Source organism: Leopardus geoffroyi, chromosome D2 (assembly GCF_018350155.1).
Source record: "Leopardus geoffroyi isolate Oge1 chromosome D2, O.geoffroyi_Oge1_pat1.0, whole genome shotgun sequence".
Lineage (NCBI taxonomy): Eukaryota > Metazoa > Chordata > Mammalia > Carnivora > Felidae > Leopardus > Leopardus geoffroyi.
Genome location: NC_059334.1, coordinates 76588658 through 76615550, shown reverse-complemented (window position 1 = coordinate 76615550; position 26893 = coordinate 76588658). Strand labels below are relative to the sequence as shown.

The 26893-nt window shown below is 40.5% G+C and overlaps 1 protein-coding gene across 2 annotated transcripts in view; it reads right to left on the bottom strand.

The window, feature by feature from the left end:
• Window positions 1-26893, bottom strand: part of INPP5F (inositol polyphosphate-5-phosphatase F) — a 90160-nt gene that overhangs the window by 17811 nt on the left and 45456 nt on the right. The window contains exons 4-13 of one of the 2 annotated variants that reach the window (XM_045439132.1): window positions 22295-22423; window positions 21918-22085; window positions 21745-21801; window positions 19227-19425; window positions 18279-18458; window positions 17331-17398; window positions 9151-9275; window positions 8303-8380; window positions 7242-7362; window positions 5876-6004 (exon numbers count right to left, since the gene is read on the bottom strand). In XM_045439132.1, the coding sequence (XP_045295088.1) occupies window positions 5876-6004; window positions 7242-7362; window positions 8303-8380; window positions 9151-9275; window positions 17331-17398; window positions 18279-18458; window positions 19227-19425; window positions 21745-21801; window positions 21918-22085; window positions 22295-22423 (1254 nt within the window). Of the gene's footprint in view, window positions 1-5875; window positions 6005-7241; window positions 7363-8302; window positions 8381-9150; window positions 9276-17330; window positions 17399-18278; window positions 18459-19226; window positions 19426-21744; window positions 21802-21917; window positions 22086-22294; window positions 22424-26893 lie in introns of those variants that run through there. The other variant, XM_045439133.1, reaches the window with a different exon arrangement.

Sequence of the window (26893 nt, the reverse complement as noted above, 5' to 3'; positions counted from 1 at the left end):
TTGCTAATTAGTGAAATTATTCATAGGAAATATTTAGCAATAAGAATCTATTACGAAGAGAAAGACATAAATGCTGAGTCCAAAGAAGTGTAATATCAAGGAAAAAAGAAGTATTTCTCCTTTTCCTCCCTCCTTTACTGAGATATAATTGGCAAGATATAAATGGTAGTAGCACTGTGTGACTTTAAGGTGTATATGTGATGATGTGACCTACATATATATTATGAAATGATTGCATTAAGGTCAGTTAACATATCACCTCACACAGTCCGTGCATGCGTGCGTGCGTGCGTGTGTGCGTGTGGTGAGAACATTTAAGATCTTCTCTCTTAGCAAATTTCAAGGATGCAACACATATGTTTTTAACTATGGTCACCATGTTGCACAGGAGATCCCAGAACTTGTTCATCTTATAACTGGAAGTTTGTATGCTTTGACCAACATCTCTCCATTTTCCCCTTCCCCTGGTAACCACCAATCAACTCTTGCTTTCGAGTTTGACTTTTTTAGATTCTACACACAAGTGAGATCATACAGTATTTGTCTTTCTCTGTCTGGCTTACTTCATAACACAATACCCTCAAGGTTCACCCATGTTGTTGCAAAGGCAGCATTTCCTTCTTTTTTATGGCTGAATAATAGCCCACCACACACACACACACACACACACACACACACACACACACACACACCCAGTCACTCACTCCACATTCATCCACCACCGGACATTGAAGTTGTTTTCATGTCTTGGCTATTTATTGTGAATAATGCTTCAGTGAACGTGGAAGGGCAGCTATCTCTGAGACACTGATTTCATTTCCATATATACCTATAAATGGGATTGCTAGATCATATGGCCATTCCATTTTCATTTTTTAGGGACCTTCCTTACTGTTTTCCATAATGCCTGTGCCAATTTACATCCCACCGATGACATCTATTTTTCCACATCCTTGCCAATACTTGTTATCTCTGGTCTTTGATGACAGCCATCCTAACAGGTATGAGGTGGTTAGCTTATTGAGTCTAGATTGGCATTTCTCTGCTAATTACTGATTATCAGAGGTTGAGCACCTTTTCATATACCTCTGGGCCATTTGTAGGTCTTATTTGGAAAAATGTTCAGGTGTTTTGCCCATTTTTTCACTCAGGTTATTTGTTTTTTTGCTACTGAGCTATAGGAGTTCCTTATATATTTTGGATATTAGCCCCTTATCAAGTATATGGTTTGCAAACATTTTCTCCCATTCTGTAGGTTGTCTTTTTGTTGTTTCTTTTGCTGTGCTGCAGCTCTGTCATTTGATGTAGTCCCACTTGTTTATTTTTACTCTTCTCACTATGCTTTTTGTGTCACACCCAAATAATCACTGTTGAGGCCATGTCTCAGAGGTTTCCTCTATGTTTTCTTGTAGGAGCAAACTGTAAAAGCTCAGGTCTTGCATTTAAGTCTTTAATACATTTAATTTTTGTGAGTGGTGTAACACAGGGGTCCAACTTAATTCTTTGACATGGTGAATATCTGACTTTCCCGTCACTATTTATTGAAGAAGCTATCCCTTCCCCATTGGAAATTCTTTTTGCTCCAGCTTTGTTCCAGCTTTGTTTTGCTCCAACTTTGTTCTTTCTCAGAACTGCTTTGGCTGTTAAGGGGTCTTGTGGTTCCATATGAATTTTAGGATTTTTTCTAGTTCTGTGAAAAATGTCATTAGAATTTTCTTCTCTAAGTTTATTTATTTATTTTGAGAGAAAGAGGGAGGGGCAGAGAGAGACAGAGAGAGAAAGAGAATGAAAGAGAATCCCAAGCAGGCTCCACACTGTCAGCACAGAGCCTGACACGGGGCTCAAACTCATGAACCACAAGATCATGACCTGAGTTGAAACCAAGAGTCAGATGCTTAACCAACTAAGCCACCCAGGCACCCCGCCCTTATAATTTTCATAGGGATTGCATTGAATCTATAGACAGCTTTGGGTAGTATGAAAATTTTAATATTAATTTGTCTGATGTATGAACACAGGGTATTTTTCATTTTGGGTCTCTTTCCTTGATGTCTTAACAATTTTCACTGTACAGGTCTCTTACCTTCTTGGTTATATTTATTCCTAAGTATTTTACTGTTTTTGATGCTACTGCCAATAGAATTGTTTTATTTCTTCTTCAGATATTGTTAGTATATAGAAATGCAACAGATTTTCATGTGTTGACTTTGTATCATGTAACTTTATTGAATTCATTTATTAGTTCTAACAGTTTTCTGGTGGAGTCTTTACGATTTTTTTATGGATAACATCATGTCATCTGCAGACAATTTTACTTCTTCCTTTCTGATCTGAAGGCTATTTCTTTCTCTTGCCTGATTGCTCTGGGTAGAACTTCCAATACTATCATGAATAGCAATGGTGAGTGGGCACTCTTGTCTTGCTCCTGATCTTAGAGGAAAGTGTTTAGCCTTTCACCACTGAATATGCTGTTAGCTGTGGATATGTCATATGTAGCCTTTATTATGTTGAGTTACATTCCTTCTATACCCAATTTGTTCAGTTTTTATCATAAAAGGATGTTGAACTTTATCACATGCTTTTTCTGCATCTACTGAAATGATTATACGATTTTCATCTTTCAGTCTATTAATGGGACATATCACGTTTATTGATTTGCATATGTTGAACCATCCTTGTAGCCTAGGGATAAGTCCCACTTGATCATGACGTACAATCTTTTCAATGTGCTGTTGAATTCAGTATTTTGTTGAGAATTTTTGCAGCCATATTCATCAGGGATATTTGCCTGTAATTTGCTTTTCTTGGACTGTCTTGGCTTTGGTATCATGGCCTCATAAAATGAATTTCAGAGTGTTCCCTCCCTTCTATTTTTTGGAGGAACTTGAGGAGGAATAGCATTAATTCTTCTTTAAAATGTTTGGTAGAATTCATCAGTGAAATCATTTGGTCTGGGGCTTTTCTTTTTTAGTAGGCTTTGGCTTACTGATTCAATTTCTTACTCATTGGTCTGCTCAGATTTTCTATTTCTTCATAATTCAGTCTTGGTAGGTTGTATGTTTGTAGAAATTTATCCATTTCTTCTAAATTGTCCAATTTGTTGGCATATAACTGTTCAGAGTAGTCACCTGTGACTGTATGTATTTCTGTGGTATCAGTTGAAACGTCTCTTCATTTAAAATTGAGTCTTTTTTCTTGATTAGTCTAGCCAAAGGTCAATTTTGTTTATCTCCAGAAAACCAGCTCTTAGTTTTGCTGATCTTTTCTATTGTTTTTCTCATCTCTATTTCAAATATTTCTGTTCTAATCTTTATTATTTCCTTCCTTCTGCTAACTTTGGGCTTACTTTCTTCTTCTTTTTCTAGTTCTTTGAAGTATAAAGTGAGATTGTTTAAGATCTTTCTTTTTTTCTTAACGTAGGCATTTATAGCTATAAACTTTCCTTTTAGAACTGCTTTTGCTGCACCCCATAAGTTTGATATGTTGTGTTTCCAATTTCACTTGATTCAAGATATTTCCCTTTTGATTTCTTCTTTAACTCACTCATTATTCAGGAGTGTGTTTCATTTCTACATATTTATGAATCTTCCAATTTTCCCATTATTGATTCCTAGTTTTATATCACTGTGGTCAGAAAAGACATTGATATAATTTCTACCTTTCTGAACTTGTTGAGACTTGTTTTGCAGCCTCACATATGATCTGTCCTGGAAAATGTTCCACGTGTGCTTCTGAAGAATGTGTATCCTGCTGTTGTTGGATGAAATGTTCTATATATGTCTGTTGGGCCCATTTCACTGTTTCCTTATTGATTTTCTGCCCAGATGACCCATTGTTGAGAACGGGGTATTTAAAGTCACCAACTATTACTGTACTATGACTTAGGCAAGTTATTTCTCCTTTTCATTCTATTAGTCATTGCTCTATATATTTAGGTGTTCTGATGTGGGGTGCATCAAAGTATTTCTCTTTAAATAAGAACTTGTACAAGGACTTCTAAAGTTCAATTTCTTTAATTAATAAAAAGCTTTTTGAGATTTATCACTCAACCAAAGATGGACTATCTGATGCCTGTTGAGACCTTGACAGTTTTTTTTATAAGAAATATCCTGAGGGGCGCCTGGGTGGCGCAGTCGGTTAAGCGTCCGACTTCAGCCAGGTCACGATCTTGCGGTCCGTGAGTTCGAGCCCCGCGTCGGGCTCTGGGCTGATGGCTCAGAGCCTGGAGCCTGTTTCTGATTCTGTGTCTCCCTCTCTCTCTGCCCCTCCCCCGTTCATGCTCTGTCTCTCTCTGTCCCAAAAATAAATAAACGTTGAAAAAAAAAAAAATTAAAAAAAAGAAATATCCTGAGATGAACTATTACCTTAAAGGAAAATTAACATAAAACTAAACTAATTCAACCACTTCCTATTGCCCACAGAGGGAGCATTTAGTGACCAGTAACTATAATTTACATGTAAATGAAATTCTGTGAAGAATGGCTCTGTAGGATCCTCCAAAGACTTATTCATAACAACCACGAAAAGATAATAAAATATTTCTTCAGCATTTACTATGTGCCAGGAATGGCCCCCACATGCACGAAGGCGTATAAACCCATGACAATCTTTTTTTTTTTAGTTTATGCTTTTTTTTTTTTTAATTTTTGTTAACGTTTATTTTTTAAAAAAAAATTTTTTTTCAACGTTTATTTATTTTTGGGACAGAGAGAGACAGAGCATGAACGGGGAGGGGCAGAGAGAGAGGGAGACACAGAATCGGAAACAGGCTCCAGGCTCTGAGCGGTCAGCCCAGAGCCCGACGCGGGGCTCGAACTCACGGACCGCGAGATCGTGACCTGGCTGAAGTCGGTCGCTTAACCGACTGCACCACCCAGGCGCCCCTAATGTTTATTTTTGAAGGAGAGAGAGACAGAGCATGAGTGGGGAAGGGGCAGAGAGAGAGAAGGAGACACAGAATCCGAAGCAGGCTATAGGCTCTGGGCCATCAGCACAGAGCCCGATGCGGGACTCGAACCCACCAACTGTGAGATCATGACCTGGGCCCAAGTCGGACACTTAACCGACTGAGCCACCCAGGTGCCCCTTTTTATGCTTATTTTAAGAGAGAGAGAGAGAGAGAGAGAGAGCGCGCGCGCACACAAGAAGGGGAGGAGCAGAGAGAGAAGAAGACATAGGATGTGAAGCAGGCTCTGGGCTCTGAGCTGTCAGCATAGAGCCCGACACAGGGCTGAAACCCATAGGCTGCAAGATCATGACCGGAACAAGATCATGACCTAAGCTGAAGTCAGGGCTCAACTGACTCAGCCACCCAGGCAACCCTCTCATGACAATCTTTTGAAGTGTGCCTAGTATTATCCTGTTTTACAATGAAGAGACAGACACAGGTTAAGTGACTTGTCCAAGGTTGCAGAGCTAGTAAGACACAGGATTGGGGATTCAAATTCAGTGGAGGCCAATCATCATACTAGGGACTGAGTCCTGTCAACGGACACATTTTATCTGTATAAAGTTTTAAAAAAACAACTATTTCACATGAAATTCCTCATTTCCAAACTCCCATGAAAAACCGGAAAATCTAGCAACCCTGGGCCTCTGTCCCAAAAGGAAGCAGAACAGTCCTCTCCTGAGACAAGATATGCTTTTCCTTAGGGTCATACCCATCTCCCCCTTTAATCTAATGGGTGGTCACATTACCTGGCCTCAGCAGGATGTGAATGTGTGATTTCCACCTTAGCCAAACATTCCTGAAAGGAGTCAGCTACATAGACTACCATCTGTAGCCCACATATCTTCCTCTCAAAAGCAGAGTCAGTTTTCAACCATGTCCAATCTCCCCCAGAATGATCCACAAAAGCATGCTGCACTTACTTACCTTTAGAGCAGCTGTCCCAGCATATTGTCTGCTAATGGAGTCTCCGTTGTTGGCCCACATTATCTGATAGATCCGATTGCATTTCACTGGTAGTGGCTGTTCCGGGGGCATCACACCTAATTTTTTTAGCTGAAATTAACACATTGGTGGATTAGCTACATATAAGCCAGGAAACCATAGCATAAAATACACACTGCAGAAAAAGGAAGCATGTTCATAAACAGTTTAGGATCCTCAAATAAAAGTAATGGTGTTTTCAGACCTTCCCCCCCAAAAAGCACAGTTGGGAGAGAGTTTTACGAACTGTTACACATGAATGAATAGAAGGAAATATTTATACTGCTTTGGTGTAATTTTTAATGTGTAGGCTCTTATTATATTTTGTCCATGTTTTTAATTTGCCTATGAAGTCAAACTATCAAAAAAGCCTACTGAGACAACAATAACACTAATGGTAACACAGCAGTATGTGCCCAATAAAGGTGAACTCTGTGCTGGGGTTCTAAGAGATTTTTTATATAAATTATTTCCTTTACTCCTCATAACAACCCTACGCAATCAATACTCTTATTACATCCATTTTAAGGATGAAGAGACAGAAGTTTCGAGAAGCTGAGTTCTTCACATGGGGTCAAACCTCGTATGTGGTAGACAGAGCCAGTGCTTGGACTCAAAATCTGGCAGCTTTAGTGTAACGTTAGAAGGAACGGACTCACAATCTCAAACAGTCACTAGGCTCTATCAAAAAAGCCCTGAAACCACGCTAAGAATTTCCACCTTGAGAACTCACTACTCAGGTGTCGCGTCGTTCAAAGATCTAAAGGAGGACACCGAGTGACAGGCATAAGGACTGCACAATGCAGCTGCAACCAACTGGGGCGTGGAGGGTAGAGGCTGGTCCTGTGGTGCCAAAGGAGCCAATGGCTGGAGAGGGCGCTGCCAACAGGACCATAACACAGGTGAAGAAGCCTGTTCCTTCTCCTTCCTCCAGCCTCCTGGTCTTCCTCTGGCGCCTCCTACTGGCAGAGACCAACACAGAGCTCGGGCTGCGCAGAAAGTGTGGCAAACTCCCAGCCCCATGTGCAAAAGGCAGGGTTTGGAGCCGAGAGAAAAAAGGCGTATGACCACAAAGTGCCACCCAATCGACGTTGAAATGCGGGGGTCTCGTATTCTTGAATTGAGTATGTAAGAAAATGCCCCTAACTCCACTTATTTCTAGTGAAGGTTGTACTCGGCAGGTTTGAATGTAACAAGGTTGTTCGTATGCTGTAAATTGTCTACAGAACAAAGATTTTAGTTACTTGTTTACATGTGGGGAAGAAAAGTTAGAAATGAATACTTATAAATCCGAGGGACCACCAATTACCTGCTGTTCCATGACCACTCGTGCAATGGCGGCTTGGACCACGTTGGTGCGATCCAGGCAGTCCATGCAATTGACACGAAAAATCCCTTCTTGTTTACATATTACTCCAGCTTGATCCACCCTTTTCAAAAATAGTATGGGATTATGTTACAATATGAAATACTTCAGCAAGTTTTTCAAAAACCACAATTCCTTAGAGTAGAATAACAACAATAGCACTGGTTATCCATTGTTTGACATATCATTATGTGATGGGCATGACTGAGTACTTTGTAGACGCTGTTGTGAATTTACATAGTAACTTGGTAAAACAGATGTGATTATTCCCATTTGGGGAAAAAACAAAAACAAAACTGAGGTACAGTGACTTGCTCCAAGTTTCACAACTACGAGGCAGAGGTGACACAACCCCAAATTATGATATTTAAATATATATATATAAATATTTAAATATATATTAAAGCCAGAAGCCACTTTAAAACACCATCCTGTCCCTCCTTTTTGACTCCAAGTAGAAATGCATCTGAACGCATGGAGCTTGAACAAAGTCACTTTACCACTCAGTGAGAAGGCATGCAGCATGCCTTGTGCGTCTAATTTCTCTGTCCACCTCTGGCCTTTCGAGTCCAATTGAAGGTTCTTCCCTAGCATTTAAGCCAATTTCTTCTTCCTACGTCTCCCTCCTGCAGTCTGAGAATCATCTTCCTTCTAATTTTGAACTACCTGCAAGCTGAGACCGAGTACCTCGAAGGCTTCCTTCCCTTAGATGAAGGGATGGTGAGAAGAAGAGGAAGAGGAAATATAGACCATGGAGCATTAGATGGAATTAAACAACAGTCCTAGAGCATTTCGCTTCATCTTGCCTGACCATCTGACACCTCTTCCCTTTTCAAAGCTAATGCTGCCTAGTGACTGACACTCTCGAAAAGGAGACTGGGAATTAGGAAGCAAAATAAGAAAAACGAACACGCTTTTTCAGCTTGCTGCTACTATTTTAGTGCTTATACATCTGATTTCACAGACCAACAGTTTGTCAAATTGACTTCTTAGGAGATACCTACCAACACCACTTCATGTCAAGAATAATGTCATAAATGGCATCCGTTAGTGTTTGAACATTCTCAAACTTCATTCCTCGGCTAAAACACATGCCAAAAGAAAAAAAAAAAGTTTAATAATAGGTTAAACCTAATAACAGATTTTTTAGCTTAAGTCACAGTATTTAAAGTAGCTTGGAAAAATTAAAGAAAACTATTGCTGTAAGTACGTGAGGTTAACTCTACTATAAATTATATAGGCAATTATATACATATTTGTAATTAATCTCCATTGTGAAAGAAAATATATTTAAGAATACATTGAAACATATCACAGCTATCAGAAGCTTCTTTCCCCCACCAAATTTTCAAAACTTAGGTAAACGAACCCACATCAGAGCCAGGATTAGGACAAAAGAGGCTAGCTTTCAGAACACACACAAGTTAAAATTACCATCAAAATGATCCAGTGACTGTTGTTTTTCCAGAGCAAACTCTAGTGAAGCTTACCCATAGAGAAAGAAGTATTATTAATAGATCATGAAGATGAGCCAGCAGAATGATTTTTAAGGGGACTCGATTACTTCTGCTAGGCTTGGACTCAAGCTGAAAGGAAAAGCTCCAGAAGTTCTTCGAGTGATAAAAGGAAAAATGGAACTCTCCATCGCCATGTTGTTTTGGGAAAAACAAAATATTTCAGGAACAATTCAATTTTTAGCCAAAATAAAGCTCATATGAAAATTAAAACTAAGTTAACAATGAGAAGAAGAAAGTGTTCTTCCCCTTAAGGAAGAGGAGAGCTCGGCTTGCTGTGGGAGCGTGTACCACAAACACTGGAACTGATCAAAACTCCCATCAGGAAGCCCTCTTACCAGTGCTCATGGAAGTCAAATGAGACATAAGTGAGGTGTGAGCTGTTGAAGAGTAACACTTGTTTCAGGTAAGCATCGCCAATAATTTTCTCCCTGCCTGCCTGGTCCACCAAGTTAATAATAACCTGTGAAAGTTAAGGAAACACAAATTCAGTTTAATCAGATGCTAAACTCAATGTGGTTTTGAATCAGTTTATTTGAAATTGTTTTAGAAATATTTGATAGCCATATTTAGAAATTTATCCACTCAGGCATCAATTTTTTTCCCCTATAAAGGTAGATTTTCACTTGTTATATTTAGGTAGCATTAATAGTTGTTTAATGTACTATGTATCTGCAATGACCAATTAGAATAAATTGGTAAAAACCAATTAAAAAACCAATTAGAATTGGTTATAATAAAATAATAAACAAGGTCCTTTGTAACGCCAATATTAAAAATATTTAGAAGTTTTAAAAAATATACAAGACCTACTTATGGACACTATAAAACTTTGCTTAAACATGTAAAAGAAAATCTGAGTAAATGGAAAGACACACTATCGTGCTAGATAGTGAGATTCAATATTATAAAGATGTCAAGTCTCCCCCAGATTAAACACTCAACAATCCCAATCAAAATTTGATCAGGATCTTTCTGTGGACTTTGACAAGTTAATTCTGAAGTTCCTCTAGAAGGTAAGTATATGGAAAAAGTTTTGAAGACTAATAATAAAGGAGGACTTGTCCCATTGGAAAGCAAAACATACTCTAAATCTGCAGCAATTAAGACAGAATTACTCGTGGAGAAACAGATGAATGACCCATAGAACGGGACAGCCAGCTTAGAGACAGACCTATGCACATTGAGGAATCTAAAATATTAATATCATTCTGGGAGAAATAAAAAATACTCTATAAATGGTACTGGGATAATTATCTATCTATATAGTGGGGGAAAACTTACTTTAGCTCTCTAAATCTCATTATATACAAATCATAAGATGCATTAATGACCTAAATATTTTTTGAAGTTATAAAAAAGCTAGAAGAATATTCGGGGTGATGTTTCCATAACTGTAGGATGGGATGTGACTTTCTAAGCGTAAGAACCAGAGGGCATAAAGAAAAAGATGGACAAATGTGACAACATAAAAATTTAAAGCCTCTTTACCCAATGACAATACAAGTAAGCAAAGGTAAAACAACAAAACAAAAAGACACAAAGGACTACGCGGGGGAAAAGACCTGTAACATTAAACCAATACTATATAAGAGTGCTATGAATTCAGTAAGAGGAAGAGTAAATTCACAATACAGAGGAAATTCACAAGAGAAAATATATAAATAGCCAATAAACATGAGGCTACAACTTTGTTAATAATTAAAGAGAAAGAGGCAAACCAAGAAACAGACTCTCAACTGCAGAAAACAAACTGGTGGTTACTGGAGGGGAGATGGGTGGAGGGATGGGTTAAATAGGTGATGGGGACTAAGGAGGACACTTGTGATGAGCACCTGGAATTGAATGGAAGTGTTGAGTTGCCATATTGTATACCTGAAACTAATATTACGCTGTATGTTAACTAAATGGAATTTAAATAAAAGCTCTTTAAAAAAAAAAAAGAAGTACTAATTTTAAAACAGAAAACTAGCTTTCATCTTTACAGAGGCAAAAATTGAATCCTAAATGTCATCAGCATTGGTGAATATATGGGGAGATGGGCATGGCTCCCACTGTTGCTGAGGGTATAAACTGTTGGGATCTTTTGGGGAACAACAAAGTGGTAGTTATCAAGTTTAAATGCATCCTGTTTGATCCAGTCATTCTGCCTCTAGAAATCTGTTCTGTAAAGCAACTAAGTGTCCCAAAGTACACAAAAGTTGTTTTCTGGAATTTTTGTTTTTACAATAGCAAAAACTAGATCCTAAGGGTCCACCAAGAGATAAAATGGTTAAATAACAGCCATGGAACATTAAGTGAAAACAGCTGCAGAATAGCATACATGGTATAGCCCTCCACTGACTTCATTTTAAATGTGTATATACACATGTGTCCAGATGGGCTTTTGCTGCAAGTGACAAATCACTGACTCAGGTCTCAGAGCAAGAAGTCTGGAAGCGGCATGGTTCCGGAATTGCTTAATTCAGTGGCACCAGTACCAATTCTCTCCATCTTTTTGCTCTGCCATCCTCAGCACACTGGTCAGCCCTGAGGCCAGTTCATTCATGGTTTCGCCATAGCTGCAGCGGCACGTCACATCCACACACAACAATCACGGTTGGGGCCTGTATCTCCGCTTATTTATTAGAGCAGGAAATCTTTCCCAGAAGCTTCCCAGCAGACTTCCCTCACATCATCCCTCACTGGCCAAACTGCCAATGAACACAAACAGGCCAATGCCTAAGCCAATCACTGGCAATAGGAACAGTGGTGCCACCCTGAGTCAGGCTGACCGTGGGCCCACCTCCCAGAAAGCGATTACCCACGGGAGGCAGGTGGACAAGGGAACATTACTGGGGTACTATCAGAAAGGAGGTGTCTGCTCAATACACACGCTGGTAAAACTGACGTGTACAAACAGGCTTTAAAAGTCCGTACAGGGGCGCCTGGGTGGCGCAGTCGGTTAAGCGTCCGACTTCAGCCAGGTCACGATCTTGCGGTCCGTGAGTTCGAGCCCCGCGTCGGGCTCTGGGCTGATGGCTCAGAGCCTGGAGCCTGTTTCCGATTCTGTGTCTCCCTCTCTCTCTGCCCCTCCCCCGTTCATGCTCTGTCTCCCTCTGTCCCAAAAATAAATAAAAACGTGGAGAAAAAAAAAAAAAATTAAAAAAAAAAAAATAAATAAAAGTCCGTACAGAACAGGGATGAGGGTGGTTAAGGAGGTTATTGTTACTGCTTCCTTTACACGCTTCAGTATCATTAAAATTCATTGTTTAAGCAAGTCTATTTTTTTTTAATGTTTATTTATTTTTGAGAAAGAGAGACAGAGTGAGAGTGGGGGAGGGGCAGAGAGAGAGGGAAGACACAGAATCCAAAGCAGGTTCCAGGCTCTGAGCTGTCAGCACAGAGCCCGACACAGGGCTCAAACCCACAATCCTGAGATCAAGAGTTGCATGCTCGCCAGCTGAGCCAGCCAAGTCGCCCCTAGTTGTTACATTTAAATTGTGGTTTGGAGCGCCTAGGTAGCTCAGTCGGTTAAGCATCTGACTGTAGCTCAGATCACAATCTCACATTATCTCAAAAATAAACAAATGTTAAAAAAAAATAATAAATTGTGGTTTATTTTCTGTAGTGCTAATTATAATTGCACATATTGCTGATATATGAACTTATTCACACTGTAAAAAATTTCAACCATATGGGAATGCAAGCCGGTGCAGCCACTCTAGAAAACAGTATGGAGGTTCCTCAAAAAACTAAAAATAGAACCACCCTATGACCCAGCAATGGCAGTACTAGGCATTGATCCAAGGGATACAGGTGTGCTGTTTCGAAGGGACACATCCACCCCCATGTTTATAGCAGCACTATCGACCATAGCCGAAGTATGGAAAGAGCCAAAAATGTCCATCGATGGATGAATGGATAAAGAAGATGTGGTATATATATACAATGGAGTATTACTCGGCAATCAAAAAGAATGAAATCTTGCCATTTGCAACTACGTGGATGGAACTAAAGGGTGTTATGCTAAGTGAAATTAGAGAAAGACAAAAATCAAAGGACTTCACTCATATGAGGACTTTAAGAGACAAAACAAATGAACAGAAGGGAAGGGAAACAAAAATAATATAAAAACAGGGAGGGGGACAAAACAGAAGAGACTCATAAATATGGAGAACAAACTGAGGGTTGCTGGAGGGGTTGTGGAAGGGGGGATGGGCTAAATGGGTAAGGGGCACTAAGGAATCTACTCCTGAAATCACTGTTGCACTAGATACTAACTAATTTGGATGTAAATTTAAAAAAATAAAACAAGTTAAAAAAAAATTTCAAACATCAAGGTCAAATCCCTCCTCACCACAACCCAGACCCACACCCTTCCCTGGAGGTAACAAAGGTTACCGTTCAGTGTGTGCCCTTTCAGCCCATATAAAGGTATGCCTACACAAATGTGCATGCCACATATGTGTGAGAATATATATGTGGAAAAGAACTACGTGTATATAAACGACACGGTTTTGTTTTGTGGGTTTGAGATGGCAACACACCATATGCTCTTACAGTCTTTTCTCGCTGTGTGATCTTAAGATGTTTCCATGCTAGTGCACACAGATCTACCTCATTGTTTTTAAGCGTCTGTAGTCAACACTTTATTTTTTTTTTAATATATTTTTTTAACGTTTATTTATTTTTGAGACAGGGAGAGACAGCATGAATGGGGGAGGCTCAGAGAGAGAGGGAGACACAGAATCTGAAACAGGCTCCATCCAGGCTCTGAGCTGTCAGCACAGAGCCTGACGCGGGGCTTGAACTCACAGACCGCGAGATCATGACCTGAGCCAAAGTCGGATGCTTAACCGACTGAGCCACCCAGGCACCCCTGTAGTCAACACTTTAAATGTGTCACACTGTTTATCCACACTGACGTTCTGATGAACAGTCGGGTTACTTTCATGCTGCAAAAAATGCTCTTGTACATCCCTCCTGGACTGAACGTGAGTTTCAGGTACATTTAAACATTTTTTTGTATTAGAGTCCCAGTTATTTCACATCCTTAATGGAACTAGGTATGTATGATTGTTTTATTTTAGTCATTCTGGTGTATAAGCGGTTTTAGTTTGTATTTCCCTGATGATGGGTGAAGTTCAACACCCTTTCAGATGTTTATTGGCCTATTAAATACACTTTTTCATGAACATCTGCTTAAGTCTTTTGTCGCCTTTTCTTTTAGGTTGTACATCTATTTTTAGCGTTTTTAAGAGGTTTTTTTTGTTTTTTGTTTTTAGTAACTCTAGATAGGAATCTTTTGTCCTATGTATGTATTAAAAAATCTTAAATATCTTCTACTTTGTGAATTGCTTTTCCATTCTTTTTTTTTTTTTTTTCAACGTTTATTTATTTTTGGGACAGAGAGAGACAGAGCATGAATGGGGGAGGGGCAGAGAGAGAGGGAGACACAGAATCGGAAACGGGCTCCAGGCTCTGAGCCATCAGCCCAGAGCCTGACGCGGGGCTCGAACTCACGGACCGCGAGATCGTGACCTGGCTGAAGTCGGACGCTTAACCGACTGCGCCACCCAGGCGCCCCATGCTTTTCCATTCTTTTTTTTTTTTTTTTTTTTTTTAATTTTTTTTTTTTTCAACGTTTTATTTATTTTTGGGACAGAGAGAGAGAGAGACAGAGCATGAACGGGGGAGGGGCAGAGAGAGAGGGAGACACAGAATCGGAAACAGGCTCCAGGCTCTGAGCGTCAGCCCAGAGCCTGACGCGGGGCTCGAACTCACGGACCGTGAGATCATGACCTGGCTGAAGTCGGACGCTTAACCGACTGCGCCACCCAGGCGCCCCATGCTTTTCCATTCTTAGTGGTGCCTCTTAATAAACAGAAGTTCTTTATTTTAATAAAGTCTAAATTATTTTTTCATTATGGTTTGGGATTTAAGTCCTATTTAATTTTAATACAGTTTAAATAAATGATAAAACTTTGATAACAATTAAAAATTTAGTAAAGTCAAATGTATCAATATTTTTCATTATTGGTTAATGCTTTTTAAGTCCTAAGACCAAAGATCAAAAAGATGCTCTGGGGGTGCCAAGGTGAGTCTGGGCCAAGGCCCTGGGTCTTTTTAAAACAAAACAAAACAAAACAAAACAAAACAACCCTATATTTTCCTTTAAAAGGTTTACAGTTTAACTTTTTGCATTCAGATCCATATCCACCTAGAAATGATTTCTATATATAATATATAGGAAAGATATCAAAAAGCAAAACTACCAGATTAACAGTATAAGCATATTTTATTTTGATTGATAATACCATTCAAAATAGCTATACCAACTTATGTTTCCTCTAGCAATCTGTGAGCGTTCTCATTTCCCCAATTACTTGCCTTTATTTCTTACTGTCAAACTTCATAATTTTTTCAATCTGAGGGGTTTTAAAATTTTTTTATTTTTGAGAGAGAGAGAGCACGAGGAGGGGAGGGACAGAGAGACAGGACAGAGGATCCGAAGTGGGCTATGTACTGATAGCAGTGAGCTTGACTCGGGGCTCAAACCCATGAACCATGAGATCACAACCTGAGCTTAAGTCTGACACTCAACTGAGCCACCCAGGTGGCCATGAGGGTTTGCTTTTTATTTCCCTGCTCAGACTTTGGGACTGCACGAAATTTCTGCATTAATTTTGGAAGAACTGAAATCTATTCAGTATTAATCCTTCTTTCCAGGAACATGGTATTTTTTCTCCATTTATCCAGGTTTTCCTTTGCATTCTTTAGTAATTCTTCGTCCCATCTCCCATCCCCATACACCACAGACTAGACTATCGTAGACTCTAAGTCTCAAGTTCTCTCTTGGCCAGCAAAAGAACAGATGCAGGATTAAAAGTGAGAGATGGCTCATGTCTGGGAAAAGACAAGAGCCCCAAATAAGGGTCCTTGCTCCATATTTATGAAGATTAAAAGGCTTACAAACTTGATGGGAGTGCATAAAGAGACAATAAATCTGTGAACATTAATTCATGGGCATGAGGGAAAGGGGGTTTTGAAGATATACGGTGTTTGGGGTTTGGGTCAATATAAAACAAAATCCTGGCACCAGGCAGATGGTTGTTAAAGGCAGACAGGAGGCACTGCGTCTGTTTATCTTAGCTAGCCTAGGGGATAAGACAGGGAAAATAACCTCAGGGTTAACAAGGCACCTTTCTCTTGTTAATCAGCTCAGCTCTGGGCAGCATCGCTGCAGGGCAGCAGTCTATAGCCCTATTTACCTGTTTACCTAATTTGGTCCTTCCTTCCTGTGAAAGCTTTCTGCTATAGCACTAATTTGGGGGGTTTGGGGGGTAATCTTGCTTACCCTACTTATCTTTGTATTGGGGGCCTTTGCCCCACCTACTCTATTCTGGGGGCCTCAGCCCTCCCCCCCCCTTCTCTATCCTTATAACACCTAATCTTGTTTACCCAAACTTGGGTGTGAGCATCCTATGGCTTTGTAATTTTTTTTTTTTAATTAAAAAAAAAAAAAAACACGTTTATTTTTGAGACGGAGACAGAGCATGGGGGGGGGGGGGGGGTGTGGGGAGAGGCAGATACAGAATCAGAAGCAGGCTCCAGGCTCTGAGCTGTCAGCACAGAGCCTCACGCGGGGCTCGAACTCAACAATTGCGAGATCATGACCCGAGCCGAAGCCGGACGCTCAACAGACTGAGCCACCCAGGCGCCCCTGGCTTTATAATTCTTTATGCCTTGTTAACCCATCAGTGTTTATTCCCCAAGCTTATCCCCCACAGGTTATTCTATACAAATCTTGTATCTGAAATCTGGTCATTTTATTGAACTTGTAATTTTACTTAATAGTTTTCACTTGATTTTAGTCTATATGATCACAGTCCTACATATAAATACATAAGAGAGGTGGGCAGAGAGAAAAGATCTTGAAGACAGATGCATATCAAATTGTTACCTTCAGGAGGCAGAACTACAGGTGGTACTGAGAGATGCCTTTCTTTCCTTACTCTGGATACTTCTTCAACTATAATAATTAACGACAGTAGACTAATTCTTATCTAAAAACAGTCTAAAGTAGCTGATTCAATTCTTCCTAGAGAATATTAGAAATACTCTTAGCTTGGGGCGCCTGGGTGGCGCAGTCGGTTAAGTGTCCGACTTCAGCCAGGTCACGATCTCGCAGTCTGTGGGTTCGAGCCCCGCGTCGGGCTCTGGGCTGATGGCTCAGAGCCTGGAGCCTGTTTCCGATTCTGTGTCTCCCTCTCTCTCTGCCCCTCCCCCGTTCATGCTCTGTCTCTCTCTGTCCCAAAAATAAATAAACGTTGAAAAAAAAAAATTAAAAAAAATAATAAATAAAAAAATAAAAAAAAAAAAAGAAATACTCTTAGCTTATGTATTCTTCAACTTCATGGCAAGATGCCATTCTGTTTAATTACAAATAGTATATTGTTATTTTCATGAAATTTAAAGAAATAGATACATAACCATGGCTGAAAATGAAGGAACATTAATACAGATCAAAGCCCACCTGTTTTTTGTAAATTTTCAGTTGTTCTTCGAAATGGGCACGGAAATAGGCAATGGTGTCCTTTTCACCTACAAAGAAGTGATACAAAATCTATTTTTCCTTCCGATGTTTGAGACAGAAATTAGTGTCTATTCCACCCTTACTCTTACTTTTCAACAATTTCTTGGCCACCAAATGTAACTAAGATGGTCTAAAACCAGTATTTTAAAATACAATGAGCCAAAGCCAAAGCCCTCAGATTCCTTTTCCCCTCAGTTAGACTGCACCAGGTCACACTGGAAAAGCACACTATGTAATCAGGACCTTTATTGTTCATGTGTCCAGCCTGTTGTCAGAAAGGGTTCCATGTAGTTTATAGTAAGAGAATAAAACTCCTCTAAAAATATGAATATTACAAACTGAAGGTTTACTGGATTCTTACAAATATCAATTGAGTTTTGAGAGAAAAATATTCTGTAAACAATTTTTAAAATCAACCTCATTGAGTTACCTGGTTAGACTGATATGATTTAGCCATTCCAGCGCTAAAGTTAAAATAAAACAACAACAAACCTTACACGGCGAGACACTGGAGTAAAGGCATCTGATCTATTTTTTGTAGATGCCATCTGAACATATCTCCTGCTTCTATTAATATTGGCTACATTTACCCTTTTCCAAAAGTAAACATTTCATAAAGTATTCCCCAAAGAAACAACAATTAAAATCTGTGAAATAAGCTTTATTTTATTCTATTGTTAGGGCATTTTTTATTGTTAAACAACTTACTTAAACTGTCAACAACCATTATAACTCTTGCAATTACGATATCTCTATTAAATCTCACCAACTGGAATATTGTTTTAAATGAAGTATCTGGCCAAGCAAATCCAAACCTATAAAATACCTAATATTTTAAAAAATACTCTCTCAAATCATCACTGCAAACTAAGTAATGAACATGCTTACTTTTGTCCAGTCGTGGTCGCGGATTATATCGATACCCAACCTGGCTCCAAAAGACAGGCACAGAGCCTCGTGTTTGAATAAATGACAAAGTATGATTATGAACATGAATCAACTGCTCAGTTTCCACATAATTGGCAACATTTCCATTTTTATCCACTCCTCTTCGTTTATAACGCATTCCTAAAAGAAAATTAAAACAGAAAACAACATAAAAAAACATTATTTAGTCTGATTAGATATGCTACTGCCTTTTTTTTTTTTTAATGTTTATTTTGAGAGAGAGGGACATAGAGCACAAGCAGGGGAGGGGCAGAGAGAGAGAGAGACAGAATCCAAAGCAGGCTCCAGGCTGTCAGCACAGAGCCCGATGCAGGGCTCAAACCCACGAACTGTGAGATCATGATCTGAGCCGAAGTCGGATGCTTAACCGACTGAGACACCCAGGCGCCCCTGAGTAGATATGCTTCTTAACCAAATCCATCTTCCAGGATAGCTTTAAGGATTTAATGTGCAACTTCCAGGCAGAACAGCATCAACTTCCCCCAAACTCATAACTCCATGCATCATTGTTTTGTACAAGTTGAAGCGAAGCTACTTTCTGTGAACTGAAAGGGAAAGGTTTTCCCGAGGGCGCTGGTGCTCAGGAAGGATTTATTACCATGATACAGGCTGTCAGTGGGAACAATGGTATTTAGAAACATATCCCAAGTGACTTTCTTCTCTTCTCCATATATATACCTCTTTTTCTTTCTGCTTTTGTTAACTCTCCCCCATTCACCTCCCTCCAAAAATTGGTCCCCAATTACATCACACGATTTAGAGTCACTGAGCACTTTGAAGCCAATTATGCTTCCAACTCCATTATTGTCATTAGCATTTCAACCCATCTGCAGCTTTTCCATTCTCGTCTGAATTTAACTTGCACATGATTTCAGCCCTTTTACTCACCTGCTCTGTGCCTACTTCGGCGTGAAATGAGAGCCACGAGAAATCGTGGGTGAATGTCATCTACACAGGTGGACTCCTGAGGGGGGGTCTCTGGGCTGCTTTTCTCATCGTCAGATGATTCATTATAATTAACCACAAGTTCTTCAATCTGCACGAAACCTTGGATAATGGGGAGAATCCAAAAGTCCACATCTGGTGTCTGAAAACAATATGAATATCATGTTGTTTCTATTCTGTATGGTCCTGCTGCTTTCTTAAATAGAGGCTAGCACATATTTGTCGGTTTCCTAGAGGCAGAAACCTTCTGTTTCTTAACCATGTTTTCTGCTTATTGGAGAATGGCAGAAAAAAGGGAGGGAGGAAGGAAGACAAAGGGGAGAGCCTTTTTCTCTATGGTGAGCATTCAAAAATAGCTGCCTGAGAGGTCCCTGGCTGGCTCAGTCGGTAGAGCAGATATAGCGTGAGACTCTTAATCTCGGGGTCACAAGTTTGAGCCCCACATTGGGTATAGAGATTACTTACAAAAATAAATAAATAAAAAGAGCTGCCTAAGAAGACCCACCGGATAGAAGCCACACTGCCTGGGTAACAAATTCAACCTCCACCACTTACGAACTCACTCTGATGAATCACTTAACCTCACCGTGCCCCAATGTCCTGCTTTGAGAAATAGGAAAAACTGTTACCTCATTTGGTTGAGTGAATGAGTAAAATGTAAAAAGTGTTTGGCATAGTGCCTGCCTTATTGTAAGGATTTAACAGACATAGCTACTATGATTATTCCCATTGGTACAGAAAAAACAAAAAACAAAAAAACCACTTATAGGCTGATTTTTAACTCACCATTGTATCAAGGCTTTAACAACATACAACCAACTCTGATCCCCTTACTACAAAGCGCAGAGGTCCAACTCTGTGTTCTAGTTTAGAAAAAACTTGCCTTGCCAAGCTAAAATCCACATAGTAAATGAACCAAAAAAAAAAAAAAAAAAAAAGGAAAAGGAAAAAAAAAACGCTTTCCATAAATATCTTATTTTACAATGTCACCCAACATAATTAGGAGAGTATTAATTACAGTTAGACATTTCCCCTTCTGTGCCTTTGAGGCTAAGAATACTCCAATTTCCCGGCTGACTGTCTGCAGGGAGAGTGAAGGGTAAGAAGTACTCTAGGGTGTTGTTCTCTTTCTCTCCCGTCTCCACAACTGTATCCAGCCTTAACCTCAGCATGACCTTCAAACCCACCTCATCATCCATAACCACATAAGCCGGGCAGGACCTGTCTCACAGTTTTGTTTTATGGAGCAGCAGACAGGATCCTAGGAAGGTGGTTAGAATTGAAAATTATGAAGGGTCTATATGCATTCATTATCCTTACCACCATCCTCATTATTTGTATTTTTGTTCTAGCAACAATGCAGAACTCTTGACGGGAACAGAGAAACATACGTGGCCAAACGCCACCTCTACTGCAAGCCATCAATTTTAAATGGTAATTCGAAGTACCTGACAGAAACCCTGCAAAACGTATTAGAGCCCCATGTGTCAGCAAGCAGGAAAAATATGCATTATCGTCATCCTTATTTTTCTCCCCTGTCACTGAGTCTCAGTGGTCACAGTTTGATCAGCCTCCTAAAAAGAGGTGAGAACATTTTCAAGCCTCATTCTCAATAGAGGCATGACAGATATCTCGTGGGAGACACTGCTAAAGTCAAAATCATTTATACTAACCACTGCCAAGGGGGAGAGATAGGAGAAAAAAGGTTTGAAATTTTTGAAAAGTTAATGAAAAGATAGTATGTCACCCATTCAGCTATTTGCCCACTTTGTGTCCAAAACAGCAACTGGCACACAGGAGGCCTTCCATACATATTTGTTGACTGAGTGAACTGTCCTTGGATGGGTATATTTCTTCCACACAGGAGACAGAGTGAAGGAACAGAGTAACCATTAAACTGGAAGGATCCTCATACAATAATCTCAACATATTCCCTCTCGTCCTTGATTCAAATACTGGCAGTACTGGAATGTCCTCAAAGATCTTTCTACTCCAATCCCCAGATGAGGAAACAGGAAAGGGAAGTGACTGGCATCATTAAAGAAAAAGCACACTTCACCATTTCCAATGGGTGCAAACAAAATCTGTCTCCTAGGAACTCTGTGGACATTAGTTCCTCAGCTTTAAATTACTTCTATCCCATGGGAACCTGCTAAAAAGGCAGGCCTGTGGCTAGGCTGTAGAGTTGGGAACTGTCTTAAAACAAGGTCTTGGTGTTCATAGCTAAATGATTCCCATTCTAGAGAGGAAAACATTATAGTGAGATTTTTTTTTAAGTAGACTCCATGCCCAACGTGGGGATCAAACTCACAACCCTGAGATCCAGAGTCACATGGTCTACCGACTCAGCCAGCCAGGTGCTCCCATTTTAGTGAGATTTTGAATTCGTTTTAATACAGTGTTTAAAACTTTGCTTAACAACCATAACTACCTTTAGGATATTTTAGAAACAACTACTCACACCAATCTCAGTAAGATCTTGTATCATATATTTATTCCAAAAAAATCGGTCATCAACCTGGAAAAGGTAGAGAATGAACAGTTCAGAAACATGTTGAGCTTTCTTATAGAAGTCAAATGGGTCCATAAATCATTCTGGAGGGCAAAGCCTGCCCTGAGCCATGAGAGAAGTACCTTCTGCCAGAGGGGACGGGGGTCCCTCTCCCCAGTGCTTTGCCTCTGCACCGAATTGGTTAGGTCATAAGTCAAGCTATAGTAAAAGGATTCTGAGTCCATGAACATCTTCAGCAACTCCTCGAGTAATCTCCTCTCCAACTTCTCCTTTTCTTTACTTTCCTTAACCTGTAAGAAGTTAATCTACTATTACTACAGGAATTCAATGTACAGCATTGTGTGGATAATACCCAACTTCCTAGGAGGGAAGTGAAAATAATCCCAAGAACCATACATGGGACAAGCAGTTTGAAAACAAGTTTCCTGGGAAGGAAACTACCCTTCAATTTAAAAGTAATCAAAGATGGATTCCAAGCCCGTATCAATGAAACTCTTACTTTCTTTTTATTAGGAGCAGACACATTGGATTTAATGTGTGTAAAGGTCTTCAGTAGAAACTTTGAGTCATCAGGAGATGGTACAATCTTCTCTGGTTTGTTAATTCCAAAATGATGCTTCTTACAGAGCTAAATAATTAGGAAGAGAAAGAAAATTCATTATTATTACCGTCTGCTTGTTAAATGTCCGGGTACAAGTGCACAAGTGACTGCTACTGCTCATGCATGGTAGTTAAAAGAAAACCTCAAGATTTATTAGTAAAATGACCAAGTAGACAACTGATATTAGAGAGCACAGCTATGCTTTCAAGGATTAGAAAGTTACCATAGAGGGGCTCCTGGGTGGCTCAGTCGGTCAAACATCTGACTCCTGATTTTGGCTTAGGTCATGATCTCAATGGTTTGTGAGATCGAGCCCCGTGTAGGGCTCTGAGCTGATGGCATGCAGCCTGCTTGGGATTCTCTCTGTCCCTCTCTGTCTACCCTTCTCTGCCCCCACCCCTTCTCAAAATAAATAAAAATAAACGTTTAAAAAAAAAAAGCGATCATAGAGGATAAGAAAGTAATACAGGACAAGACATCCTTAGGATTTAGGGGTGGGAAATTCAGGTTCGGATCACAATGACAGTAAGTCCTTACCCAGTATAACTGAAGAATAAAATACTCTGGTTGAGGTTTATCCATGCTTTGAAAATCGGCATCTGAGATTTAAAATATCGCAAAATACACATCTGCTATGCTCTAGGGGCATTACTTTACAGCTGTCTGCTAAAGATTCATTCGTGCTAGTTAATGGAGCATTTGGGTTGAGAAGATGTCAAGTGTCTGCTCTGTAGGGAATCTTAAAAGCTGGACATTTCAATCACTCTCCTCCTATCCTCATACCTACTAACGGAATCAGCATAAAAACATACTCTTTGGGACCAGAGATTAAATTTGAAGAAGCCGTAAGCAGAGGCTGCAGGAAATGTGCAGTCTAACTGACAAGTATGAGGAAGAGGATGGGAACCTGTTAAGAGAAGGGCACAGAGGTTCCAAAGAAGGCTACCTGCTTAAAGCCAAGGGTTTTACATATAATTTTCACGTGGCTCAACACACAAGGCAAATACTCTGAGAGGTACACAGAGATTCTTTCAACTGTCTGCAGACGAATTCCATGTTTTCAACGCAATGGGTGTATCACTACACTAAGTGGTAGACACTCACAAAGAGCAAACAACTACTACGTGCCTATTATAATTAGTGTCTTACTTGCAAAATAACTATTACTAGATGATAAGCAGGATAAAAAAATGAGAACAGAATCTAGCTCAAACTGTGATTTTAAATTTAATAAAAAGGGGAGAGGTATTCCTGATCGATCACCCCTGGAAGTGGCCAATTTTGTCAATTCTATATGCCTCAATAAAGCTGGAGAAAAACCAGAAGTGCAGACTGAGAATGGGACTGTATTCAGACAGAACAGGATCTTACAGACTTCAGGCCTTTTCAAAATTACGGCTATCAAAACCTCTGTTCACCGGGGTCTCACAACCTGACTGCAACTTTATGCTGCTCCTGCTCCGCTTATGAACACAGGGGACCCGAAGATGGAGTCGCTCACGGCTGTCCTGCCGAAACTGAGCTGACGATTTCCCAGAGAGTAAGCAAAACTACCAGGCTCTGAAGCTGACAGGGAAGGAGAGGAGAGCTAAGCAAGTACACACCGCTCCGGGGGCTCTCTCCTCCTCCCCTCCTTGCGTGCGGCACTCCCATCAGCATAGAAACATACCGATAGATCTTTCCTCGAACACCTTCACTTGACGCCTCTTCTTCTGCTAGCCAGTGCCCTGTTCTTGTACTCCTCACTGCCTCCAGCCCATGGCATCCCCTCCTCTCCCGGGCCCACTCCAGTCAGGCTTCAGCCCCCCACTACTCTACGTAAACTGCTATCTTCAGGGCGACCAATGACCTCCACTTTGCTAATAAGCCCAGAGGCGGACTCATCTTAACCTCTCGGTGGCATCTGACACAGTTGGTCACGCTCTGTCATCACATCATGCCATCTGTCATGCACTGTCTGCACTTGGCTTTCACCGGTTGTTCCTTCTTTATTTCTTCTGCTGGTTCCTTTCTGACCTTTTGACTCAATGTCTTGGGCACCACAAGGCTCAGCTCTTGACCCCCTTCTTTATCTAAATTCAGTCCCTTCGTGATTTCATCCAGCGTCGTGGCTTCAAATACCACCCATATGCCAACTCCTCCTTCCCAAATGGGTATTTCCAGTCCAGTTCTCTCCCCAGATTCTAGACTCTCAAATCCCAACATTCCCTTCTGAATTGCCACCGGGCATCTGAAATTCAACATGTCCAAAACTAGACTCTTACCTTCCCTCCACTGCCTTCACCTCCCACTTTCCTCCCCTTGTTTACTCCACTCCATCCACACTGGCCTTCTTGCTCCTCAACACGTCAGGAATGCTTCCGCCTCCGGATTCCATTCTAGCTGTCCTCTCTGCCCAACACCCTCCTCCCCAGACCTCTCACCACAATCTCCACTCCTGAGCACTCCACCCACCGCCCTTCCTGTGCCTGACTTTTATTTCCCATAGCATTTATTACTTCTCAACATACTGCATAATAATCATTATGCTGACGTTTACTATCTGTAACGGAAGCTCATAATGGCAGAAGTGTTTGGTTTTTTGCCTCCTGTATCTCTAGTGCCGCATAGTCCCCGGCACAGGAGGTCACAGTATTTGTTACGTGACTGAATGAGCACTGATGCTAAAATATAAATGGTAAACTCCAGGTTCATACACGGGGCAGGCATTGAAGTAGTCCCAGGAAAACTGTCACTGCCTTTATTCCAAGAATATACCTCACCCCCCACGCCCCCACCTGCATTGGTGCAGAATCACTGGGGTACCAGAGAACTGGTTTTAAAAAGAGGCTCTCCCGTTAGACCCCTGCTGCCTCCTCCGCTTGCAACACTGAGCAACTGTTGGTTAACAATTTTTATACAGAATGTTAGTAATTATCTAGTCATATTAATAACACTCTCAAAAAAATTGAAAACATGCCCAAACCTAGTTAGGGACTATCACAATTTTTATTTCCAAAACAGGGTATTAGGCATTTGTCAGACATAGTTATTCCTTAACAGTACTCAAGCCAGCAAAATTTCTCCCAGGAAAGTAGAAAGCAGATGCGTAAGACCCAACTACTCTAAAGTCAGACCGTGTCTGCACCCACACATTCCTCACTCTCAGAAGGAGCAAGGCTAGTTTCCTGCTGTGTCCCTTCTAGGACCAGGACCTTTCCTTCATTTCCTCCTCTCTTATCTGTTCCAGCCTCTAAGAGCCCCTTTGCTACCATCTTTAACACTGTTAGAATTTACCAGAACATGTATCTTTTAATCCATTCCTTAACCCTAGAATCTCCTCTGAGGTAGCAGGGTAAAAATGGTGTCATGGTCACTTGAATTGTGAGGACTGTGGTCTGGTAGGCATGGGTCAGAGAGTAAAAGCCCAATGGGACTGCTCAGGCAGAGTAAAATAAGGGCCTCCTCAAGTATGGAGAGGACAAACTTTATCTCTAAGAACATGACGCTAACACTCACCCCTGTGATCTCTTCCTCTGGTTCCCACGACTCTGGGCTCTTCCCCCACCTCTAACTTCTCCTGCTTAGTCTTCTTTGTTGGCATCTCTTTCTGTCCCTAAAGACGGTGGTATGTCCCAACATTCTGCCCTTAGCTCTCTTCCTCTTCTTCATAAATTCTAGAAAATGTCATCCTCTCTCCTCATTTGAACTACTGCTATGTTTAACTACACATTTCTAATGCCACTCTTGTGCTGAGTTCATGACCCAAAAATATAACATCTCCCAGCTACTGACACCCTAGTCCCTCAAATTCAGCATTTCCAAAACTGATCAAAGTTTGTTTCCCAAATCTTGTTCTTCCTCTGGTTGCCGTAGGTCATTGACTACACTATCTACTGGATCCCTTACACAAGAGATGGACCCCTGGGTGGCCATCTTCCATTATTCTTCCCTAGCGTCTCTCCTATCGATCCCAGCTACTTCATGCTGATTGCCATTATGTTAATTCAGATCCTTACCTTTTGCCCAGATCAGTATTTCTCAAGGCAGGGGCTACTGGCTAAACAGGAGAATTCTTTATACATAATTATCCCACATAGAGCAGACAACCTAACAAGCCTCCTCTCACAAGGAGCAAGTTGGGCTCCAGCACTGAGCATGGTTCCAGGCCCCCATCTCTCCTGTAGTCCTTTTAGTTCCCTTTACTGTGCAGATGCCAAATCTCCACCTCCCACTGCCTGATTCTGGACCCAGAACCAAGGAGGCCTATAGCCTCAGTTCGACCTAATGTCCATTTATGGTCCATGATGATGCTTCTCCTCTCTAGGCCTGGCCATGTCTTTGTTTTCCTTTTTCTTTCTTTTTTTTTTTAATAATAAAAAAAAAAAACCTATCCCCTTCCTGGGCTTGGAATAGAGCCTAATCCCAATATCCCTTAACTTCATTATCCACAACACCAAAATAAAAAAAATAAAATAAAGTAAAATAAAAAATCAATGAAACCTGCAAGTTAATGTT